General features: G+C 35.3%; 1 protein-coding gene across 1 annotated transcript; it reads left to right on the top strand.

Moving 5' to 3' along the window:
* The first annotated feature begins 4668 nt into the window (after window positions 1-4668).
* LOC141638133 (uncharacterized) lies at window positions 4669-7416 on the top strand. The gene is made up of 6 exons (XM_074447551.1): window positions 4669-5112; window positions 5167-5769; window positions 5880-6026; window positions 6278-6566; window positions 6755-7057; window positions 7142-7416. The coding sequence occupies exons 1-6, from the start codon at window positions 4669-4671 to the stop codon at window positions 7414-7416; spliced, it is 2061 nt and encodes a 686-aa protein (XP_074303652.1).
* Window positions 7417-10660: the final 3244 nt, after the last annotated feature.

The raw sequence follows: 10660 nt of genomic DNA, 5'->3' as shown, positions 1-10660 counted from the left end.
AAGTGTTAAATGATTACATTAATAATTAATTATGTAAGATATATGACTTATAAGCATTTGTGGGATAAATGACAAATGGCAAAAATGGACCAAAAGGGCTCCATAATTCCGGCCAAAAGAGAGAGCAAAAGATGCTCATTTTGTCTTTTGTTTATTTTGGTTAGAGTGTGATAGTGACATATCATATAAGCTTTAATTATACTATATCTTACAGTACCCTACCTACACTATAGCTATAAGTAAAAAAAAAGAGAAAAATATTCCTCCCTTGGCATAAGAGCAACCGGTTTTTGGCTCTTAAAAGGGAGTACTTGTTGCTCATTTTTCTCTATTGTTCTTGGCTTGTTTTTCACTTATATTTCCTCACATGCAAAATCCATCAATAACTCTCAAATACTAATACTCTCCAACTATTACTAGAGGTAGTAATACTAGAAATATTAGTAATATTAAGGTAGCATTTCTACTACATATGTAGTTAATATTAGTAGGAATTTTTGGGTTGAATCTTGGGTGCAACTTATTGGAGTGTCTTCTATACTTGGAGTCTTAGGAGGATCATCCATCATATTAAGCTCAAGAACAAGTGAAGGAAGGTGATCTTACTTGTGCCCATATTTTCGAACCTACTTACAATGTAAGGGACATTGTTTTTCTTACAAATCTCTTATTTTGTTATTCATGCACTAGATCTAATGAACAAATAATTAAGATGTTAATTAGTTCACTATTAGAGGAGTCTAATAAGAGGTATATAAACCTAACAAGTGGTATCAGAGCATAGGATGTTGCATGCATAATCGGTTATTGTTTTTCCGAGTTAAAATGTTAACATATAAAACTAAAAACTTGAGTTTTATGAAGATAAAGCCACGAAAATTTTTGCATGTTATATATTCTGGTCCTAAAACATTTTTAGGTCATTTTATGATTTATGGAAATTTATTGCTCATTTTAATGATTTTTAGTGATTTTATTACATTTTTATGATTAAAATGAACTTTTATTCACTAAAATAAGTTAACCTTCACTAATGGAAGTGGTATTTTAGTATAACCTCATATGAATATTTTATGTATTGCATGCAAAATATCATATTAATGTGATTAATATTTAATGATTTATGAATTTCTAGTGTAAAAATGGCATAAATGGAGGTTAAAATGACTAAAAATGGTTAAACTTATTCTCTGACCTTGAAAATTTTATATGACCTCACTGCATATTTTAAAAGTAGTGTGTAAAATCTCGTATTAATTGGATTAATATTGCATGATTTATGATTTTTATGAGATAACAAAGGATTAAAAGAGGTAAAACGGTTAAAAATAGTTAAATTTCGAATTGGGCCATGAAACTTTAATATGTTGTCAAATGCATAATTTACAGAGTGTATGTAAATTTCAAGATTAAATGATCTCATTTAGCATGATTTATGAATTTTTAGTGTAAAAACGGCATAAATAGTGACTATTTTAGCATAAAATTGCTAAAACGAATTGCATGGGATGAGAAAATTATTTTAGGTTGCATAAATATCGCACTAATCAGATATAAGGTTGTAAAATTTATTGGGTTAATTTTTGGATACTTTAGATGTTTTATGAGATAACACCGATAAAATGCAACTATATTTTCTCAAAATTAATTCAAAAATTTTAACCATGATTTTTGATATTATGAGTGTCATGGAAATATCCAGAATGTTCAAAAATTTAAAATTCAAAATTTAAAATTATTGTAATTTAATTTGGATTTATTTCATAAATATTATGATTTTAAGGTAAAAAATGAGCATAAAAATTAAATCAAGTTGAATTATTGTCAAAAATTGAGTGATGACTAATTTTTAGGTCCTAAAAAGTGTTAGGATAATTAACTTGAGTTTAGATGTGATTTAAGTGTTAATTTGTGATTTTAAGAAGTTATTATCACGCATTTCCATAAAACCGGGTTATATAAACGATACAAGTTAAATAGGGCGATTTGGCACATAATTTGGCATGATAGATACATATTATAATGCTGCTTATTTCAATTGTTGAATGTCTTTTATTTATATAATTTTGAATTATGTAATTTTATCTTAGTATGGCCTTAGTTTTAATCGATATTACCCGTAATGAAAGGGAATATTGATTCGGTTGTAATTTAATGTGATCTCATATCACTTTTATTTTTACTAGTTTTTCCATTTTACAAATGTATAATAGGAATAGCTTTTTATTATTATTTGTAATTATGGAGCATCTTCAAGGACGGTGCCATTCGGAAAGGTGATCCGACGAAGACGGTGTTCTTGGGAGGCGTGCCACTTGAAGATTCAATGGACCAAAGGAGTTGGTTTCCGAATATGTAATAGATTATTTGATTTTCTATTTTAGGAAGGCCATACTAGGAATTTTGTTATTGCTTTGCATTTCTTTTAATATGTTACATGCATTGCCAAATCGCCAAAACAACACATGCATATCATATCGAGTCATCGACCGTGTCAATTACAATTATCGTAGTTCACCGCTTTAGTTCACTTAAAAAGTTATAGATAATAAATTGATAAGACCTCTCCCTTTTAATAATTGAGAATTAGCCTTACCAAATAGTAGAAACCATGAATCCCAATTTCATAAGGAAGTAGATTCTGCTCACCGGGGTACTAAACTTGTTATGTTGGGTAAGTGGGTAATAAAATGTTATTACATTGAAATTTGGATTGATCTCAACGGAAGTATTCGTGACCGTAGTCGCATGTGTTCCGGGCTAAAGATGAAAATTAGAGTAATTTTTATCGACCGAGAGTTCTAGAAGTAGAATCGATTAAGAGGTTAATCCACTGAGTTATATTAATAAGGGATGACTCGGCTCACCGTACCCGTATTAATATGAATTTGGATCTTGGAATCATTTATGATGGTTGGGTAGAGGTCACTACATAAATGCTCAATAACTTGTTTCAATTGTTTACAAGTATTGTCAAAACGATAGATGTTTATTAATTCCTTCACTTCCTATTTTGTAGTCAAAATCATTTTATCAATCGCAATGGCAACTCCAATCACGTCCGCAACCACTAGTTCCAACACGCTCACCAATGTGTCATGGCTCCGATCCTTCATGGATCGATGTAAGTTAGAAAAGAATGGGTCCAATTTCGCCGATTGGGACGCGCAACTTCGCTTGGCCACGGAGGGTGACGACAAGCTTCGTTACCTTACCGTGGCATCTCCCACCGAACCTAATGCTAGGTCCACCGGCGCCGCTAGGCAAGCCTATGAGGTTTACCAAAAGGAGTCGGCCGCGATCAAAAATGTGTTGATCTTTGCAATGGAGGCCGAACTCCAAAGAAGTGCTATAAAGATTAGCACCGCTCATGAGATCTACATGAAACTTGTGAACATGTTTTCACGAGCTCCACGGATCATATAATATGAGGCGGCTTCCGCATTCTATGATCTCAACATTAAGGAGGACCAAAAAGTTAGCCCTCATGTGCTCAAGTTGATGGAGCAGGTTGAGACCTTAAAAATGCATAAGGTGAAGATTCCCGAGGAACTCGTAATTGATCGAATTCTTCATTCCCTTAAAAAAATCATGGCATATGTTCAATTCCGGGTGAATTTTAATATGCAAGACAATAAGCTTTCCCTTGATGAGTTGCACAAAATGCTTGTGCAAGCCGAAAGGGACATGGGGCTAAGTGTTAGCACCACCAAGGATGTGCTCAATGTTAATCATAAGAGCAAAGGGAATTTCAAGAAAAGTGGGAACAAGGGAAAGAAGCGAACTCCCAACAGGAACAAAGCTAAAGCTTGTGAAGCTAGTTCCTCCAAGCCCAAGTACAATGCCTCATCCGGGGACAAGTTCCACTACTGTTGTGGTGTTGGGCATTGGAAGAGAAACTGTTCAAAATACCTTGGCGACATTAAAGTTGGAAAGGTTATTCTAGTAGGTATATAACTATCCCTATCTTTTATGTTTCGATCTCAACTTTGGTATGATGATACAAGTTGTGATGATTACCCTTTTTATTGTAAATAGGGCATCCTAGCAAGGACAAAGGCAAGGAAAAGCAAGCTTAAAGGATCATGAGGGAAGCTAGAAGTAGCCGACCGTGGTGATGGATCTATGGAAGCTTGGCTTCAATTTGCTTTGTCTTCAATTTCATGGTGTATTTTGAGACTTTTTAGAACTATTTTTATTTCCTTGTGTGACTTGGAAATTTATTTGTATCCTTTAAACACGGGCTGTATTTTGGATATTGGTGACTTGGTTTGCAACCCAAGTCACTTGTTTTATCGTATCGTTTGTTCTAAGATTTTCATCATACACTACTTGCATCGTGAAACATAAGATTATCGACTTAAATTGATCAAGTAGACAAATATGATGATTGGATCATTATAAGTCCATAGGCTATGAATTTGATTCTCCTTATGTCGTTGTTACTAAAAGTAACAACTTACTTATGTAAGATCAATTATAAAGTTGTCCTGTTCTACTTTTCATCTAAGTACTGTCTATGGGTGTAATGATCCTCTGGATAGGCATAGGCTTTGGTCTAGTTTTGTTGCAGTTGCCACTACTGAGCCATGGTTGGTGCTGGGTGATTTTAATGTGGTGAGAACTCCTTCTGAGAAATTGAGTAATACTCCTCCTGCCCTATAGGATATGCTTGATTTCAATGATTGTCTTGCTTCCTGTCACCTTGATGACCTTACTTGTACTGGGGTTGACATGACATGGACAATCAAGCAAGATTCTGTGACTAGGGTTTGGTCCAAATTGGATAGGGTTTTGGCTAACCCAGGATTTATTACTTCTTATCCTAATGCTTTTGGTCACTTTCAGGAGCCAGGTCTTTCTGATCACTCACCTGTTTTAGTCCTAATTTCTCATGACAAAAAAGTTGTTAAGAGATTTAGTTTTCTTAATAGTTGGGTTGGCCATCCTGATTACTTACAAACTATAAAAGCAGCTTGGATTACTCCTTTGCAGGGTAGTCCTATGTACTGTTTCTTTCAGAAAAAAAGTGTTAAGCATGCTCTTACCCAATTTCATAAGCAACATTTCAGCAATATTTCTCACAAAGTTCAGACTGTTAAGAATGCTTTGGTGGAGTGTTAACAAAAACTTGCTTCCAATCCTTTCTCTGATGTTCTTATTCAGGAGGAAAGACTCTTAATTGCTGATTATACCAAGCTTAAAGATCATGAATTTTCTATTCTTTCTCAGAGAGCCAAAATCAAGGATATCCAGGACTCTGATTGTAGTTCTAAGTACTTTTTTGCAAAAATTTCTGAGAGAACTCATCAGCAGGTTATTGGTGGTATTCATGATCACCATGGAAAGCTTCATATGGGGTTTTCTTCTGTTAGTAATGCATTTAATCAGTATTATCAGGATCTTTTGGGGCATAGCTCTCCCACTGCCCCCTTAGATACTGATTTCCTCTCTACTGGTGCTGTGGTTACTTCTCCTGATAAGCAATCCCTGATTAGAGATATTTCTCCTACTGAAATCAGAGATGCACTTTTCAGTATGGATTCTAATAGTAGTCCTGGTATTGATGGACTTTCAGCTGGGTTCTTCAAGTCTGCCTGGCAGATCATTGCCAAGGATTTTTGTAAAGCTGTTAATCAATTTTTTTCCTCTAGCAAAATGTCCAAGCAGGCCAACTCAACTGTTATATCTTTGATCCCTAAGAAAGCCATAGCTAATGCTGTTACTGATTATAGACCTATATCTTGCTGTACAGTGTTCTATAAGACAGTAAGATCTTAGCCAACAAGCTTCAAAGTGTTCTTCCTTCAATTGTTGGTGCCGAACAAGCTGCTTTTATAAAAGGTCGTAGCATTTTTGAGAACATAATGTTATCTCAGACATTGGTTAAAGGATATAACAGAGCTAATGTTTCACCTCGTTGCATGATAAAGGTGGACATAAGGAAGGCTTTTGATTCCCTCCAATGGTCTTTTATTGCTGCTATGCTTTCTGGTTTGGGGATCCCTCAGCAATTCATTGGTTGGGTGCTTGGTTGCATTCAAACCCCCTGGTATTCTTTAAAAATAAATGGTGAACTTTCTGGTTTTTTTCAAGGGAAAAGTCGGATTAGGCAGGGTGATCCCCTTTCCCCTTACTTGTTTGTGCTCAGCATGGAAGTCTTATCTAGATATCTTAGGACACTTTGTGATAAGCCTCTTGTTTCTTATCATCCTAAGTGCTCTAGGATTAAACTTAATCATTTGATATTTGTTGATGACTTGATGATCTTTGTCAGGGGGATGTTCCCTCTGTAGCAGCAATTAAGAGAACTCTTAGTCTTTTTGCTGAGCTTTCTGGTCTTCATGCTAACATTGAGAAAACCAACATTTATTTTGGAGGGGTGCATCCTGATGTGAAGGAGGCTATACTTGCTGCAACAGGTTTCTCTGAGGGTCAGTTTCCCTTCAGATATTTAGGAGTTCCATTGTCTACTTCTAGAGTCTCTGTGACATTGTTTGATTCCCTCATTCTTAAGATCAAACACTTTATCCAGCATTGGTCCTCTAACTTTCTTACCTATGCTGGTAGGGTACAGCTGCTCAATTCTGTAATTTTTGGCATGAAAACTTTTTGGTGCTCATGTAACCTTTTACCCAAAGAGGTCCTGCAAAAGATCAACAAGCTTTGTAAGGATTTCTTTTGGGGTATATCATTTGAAGGAAACAGAATGGTGTTTAAAAATGGAAGGATATCTGTTTGCCCTGGGATGCAGGTGGATTCAACATAAAGGATCTCTCCACTTGGAATGATGCTTTGCAGTGCAGATGGCTTTATCTGTTGGCTCATACTACTGAGGGGAGCTGGGCTTCCTGGCACCAGGCTTACATTCTGCAGCATCAGTCTATCTGGAATGTGCAAACCCATGATAGTTTTTCCTCTAGTCTCAAGGGAATCATGACTGTAAGGGATAGGCTGGTTGCTCTTACATGCAGTATTACTAATGCTTCCTCTTTGATAAATAGTTGGTGTTCTCATGGTAAATTCAGAGTCACTGCAGCTTATAGCTATCTGAGAGGTACTATTCTGGATAGTCCTTAGGCTAAAGCTTTTACTCATCCTCGTATTGTTCCTAGCCATAGGATTATATGCTCTTTGGCAGCTCAGAAGAAATTAGCTACTGTGGATAATATGCAGCATAGAGGATTTTATATGGTGAATAGATGCTCTCTCTGTGAAGTTGCTCTTGATGATCATGCCCATTTGTTCTTTAATTGCTCCTTTTCCAAGGATATTTGGCAACAACTTATGCATTGGATGGGTGTGAATCATGCTGGTTTGTGCTTACTTTCTGAACTTGAAAATGCTGGGGTTGGAAGTAAGCAGAATTGGAGAATGGCTTGGTTTTGTACTACTTTGGCTGCAGCAGTTTACTAGATTTGGAATGAACGTAATTCCCGTCTGTTTAGAGGAAGGAAGGCTACTGTACATAACATTGTCAAGAAGATTAAGTTTCTAGTTTCTACTCGTCTCCTAATGTGGACTCATCATAAGTACTACTCGCTTATAGTTGCTAGTCTATGAGTTTATTGTATAGTGGTTAGTCTTTGCAAAAAACTTTTGTAATTTCTTTCTTTATTGAATGAAATGATAATCTTTTTGCAAAAAAAAAAAAAAAAAAGATCAATTATAAAGTTGTGATGAGCTATTGAACTCATAAAGTAGGGAATTTACGATACAATACGGAGACATTAATTCTAAAAGGATGGTCAACCATTAGATACCTAGAATAGAGAGTCTATTAAACCGATGACATGGATAAGACTCGTATATTACATGAATCAAGATGCCATGATAGGGATGGCCTTTTGTGAGCTAATGCATAGTCTAGAAAAACTCCTAATACTTCGCCATATATAAGCTTGTAACTCACAAAGCTATCTCTCAAGAAGATAGATGTATTTCTGAGAGATGGAGTGGGAGTAGATTGGATCCTTACAAACATGTCTTATAGTTAATGTGTTACTTTGTGAAAGTAATGGGACTATAATCTATAAAGATAGAATGGGAGTATAGTTCAGTGGGAGTTAGAACACATGTCTTGTTGTTAAAATGTTGCTTTGCGAAAACAATGGTATTATGACCTTGTCCCAAATCGACCTTGTTACATATGAGCCATAGCATTACAATCCAAAAATTGTTACTCATGAGTAGATTTACTTTAAAGTGAGGGTCTCTTTAAAGGTAAATAGAGCTTTAGAGTAATCAAATGCATAAGATTGACATGAAGATGTTGATCAAGATAAATTATGTTAGGAATTGCCGCATTTCAATGAAGAATGGCAAATGATAATTAAAATTCGCTTTTCTAAAATGGGAATTTAGAGAATGATGTGTTTGGAACACAAAACCTTAGATAAAGATTTAAGAATCCTAACATCTTATGCGTAGCTTTCTTAAGTGATCCTAGAATGATCTTAAGTAAGCATTAAAGAATTATACTTTTCGTTCATGTGATAATAGTGAATGGTTTCATTCACATGATTGAAGAATCATGATTATACATGAAGTTAAGTGGGAGCTAGAATCATTTCTCCATGTCTTATATGTTGATGACATATTACTTATTGAGAATAATGTACCAATGCTCTCTTCTGTGAAAGAGTGATTGGAGACTTGGAAAAGGATGCAAAGTATTCTAGATTTTGAATCTATGTGAGAGAATATTGGCATTGAGTTGAGAGTCTTATGACGATAAGATCTTTCGTATCTGTTTAACATCAACAAGGTTAAATAGGTTATTCATGTTGATGGAAGTGGAATTACTATGATGAAGTCATAGTCGCTCACTGAACCTATTAAGTTGTTGATTACATGAAATCAATTTCTAATGTTTCTGCCATTAGAATGATCATGTATGCCAACAGACGCACATGCCATGATGTGATATATGCCTAGGGCAAGATAAGTCAATAATAAGATAATTCCCGTGATATGGCTTGTGAAAGCCTTAAAGAACATCCTGAAGATTTTTGAGAAGAATTAAGGATTCGTTCATATGTTTGGATGATAAACTAAGTTAGGTGTTGAAGGGTTACACAAACTTTAGTTTCCAAACCTAAAAGGATTTGTTGAAATCCTAGGATGTCTTATTGACTTAGGAGTAAGAGACTAGAAAAGTGTTTTAGTTTCGTGCATTGCAAATTCTACAAAAGGAATCTAAGTAAATTGTGATAAAATGGTCAACATAGGGATTAAGGGTGAATCCCTCTACCAAAGGCTTTATCACAAGTTATGTGATAACAGTGGGAGCATCTTTCAAGTTAAAGAGCCCAAGTCTGGTAAGAAGACTAGACAAATACTTGGAGATAAATTCAAGTTATTAGAGAAAACATTGAATAGAAGGAAATAGCAATTGACAAAGTTGGAATATATGGATATAGGGTATATCCAATTGCCAAGCTTTTATTGCATTTTAAACTAGTGTTAATGAAACACTATAGATTATAAGATATGAGGTAGTAATAGTGTATTGGCTATTCATATGTGATAATCTCATTTATCATTTGAGTTTTATTAAACTCACCCGTTACCTTGTTATATCCGAATGGGTTGTAGAGACAAGTTGAACCCCATTAAAGTGAACTAGATTGACATGGTATTCGCCCCTAGTTACTTATATGAGGTGACGTCTCGAAGTAACTAGAGTGTGATATGATTGATTGCAAGTTCAAGTGCCATAGAGTCAGATGGGATGACTAGTCAATCACATAGGCAGATTGTATGGGACACTCTGTCGGGCAGTGACCGCTTATAGAGTTCTGGTAATTCATAAGCCTGGTTGAGGCAAGAGCTACTATAGTATTCTTATGAGTCAACTCTTTTGACTACAGACTATTCGCCCAAGTTGGCACAAGTTTCTGATTGGCTTTGATTTATACTCTACGACTGGCGTAAATGAGGTCAAACGGGTATATTTTGGGTTATGATGAACTGTGGCTGAACAAAGAGAATAGTGCGATAGGAATTTTCAACCCCTTGTCAGGGTTGTTTGAAATCTCAAGGCCACTCGAGGAGTAGTTAACTGGAAATGCGTGGCCACGCTCGGAAGGTATCTATGGTAGATACTTCCGGTCAGACAGTTACTCTCCAGATCGAGGAAACCACTTAAGATATGATCAAGTGTAAGTATGACCTGCAAGACACCTTGTATTGAGTGGGAGATTGTAATAGGACAAGAGAATTGGTGACGCACACTTGTCTCGGACAAGTGGGAGATTGTTGGAAAATGTGTCCTCAACAATAGTGCGATCACATGATTTAATATCATAATTAAATCTCATATCAAGAATATGAAAGGGTTGATTCTTTATATAGTCAACTGATCATCATTAATCGGTAATAATTGGCTAACTAGAGTTTGACATTACTGTCGTATGACGGTGGTGGTCAGTTGATCCCTTTAGGTCACACCTATAGGATGAGGCCCAAATAGATATTTAATTTATTGTATGCGATACAGATTGATTAATTCCTTAATTATGGGAGTGCGATTTTACGTCTTATTGTAATGTGATTAAATAAGATTTAATTTAGTAATTAAGTGTTAAATTACTAAATTACTTGAGGTTTTATATAAGTTTTGAGGTAGTGGTAATTGGTTATTTAAAGTTCCAAGGAG

Source organism: Silene latifolia, unplaced genomic scaffold, assembly GCF_048544455.1.
Source record: "Silene latifolia isolate original U9 population unplaced genomic scaffold, ASM4854445v1 scaffold_182, whole genome shotgun sequence".
NCBI lineage: Eukaryota > Viridiplantae > Streptophyta > Magnoliopsida > Caryophyllales > Caryophyllaceae > Silene > Silene latifolia.
The sequence above is the reverse complement of the archived record's forward strand: the minus strand, read 5'-3'. Positions and strand labels throughout refer to the sequence as shown.

Excerpts from the sequence above, each read along its gene's own strand:
- LOC141638133 (XM_074447551.1), top strand. The coding sequence starts at position 4,669 with ATGCTTGATTTCAATGATTGTCTTGCTTCCTGTCACCTTGATGACCTT. Across the intron at positions 6,027-6,277 it reads CTCAGCAATTCATTGGTTGG|GGGGATGTTCCCTCTGTAGC; the intron begins GTGCTTGGTTGC and ends GATCTTTGTCAG. Across the intron at positions 6,567-6,754 it reads TAACTTTCTTACCTATGCTG|GTGGATTCAACATAAAGGAT; the intron begins GTAGGGTACAGC and ends CCTGGGATGCAG.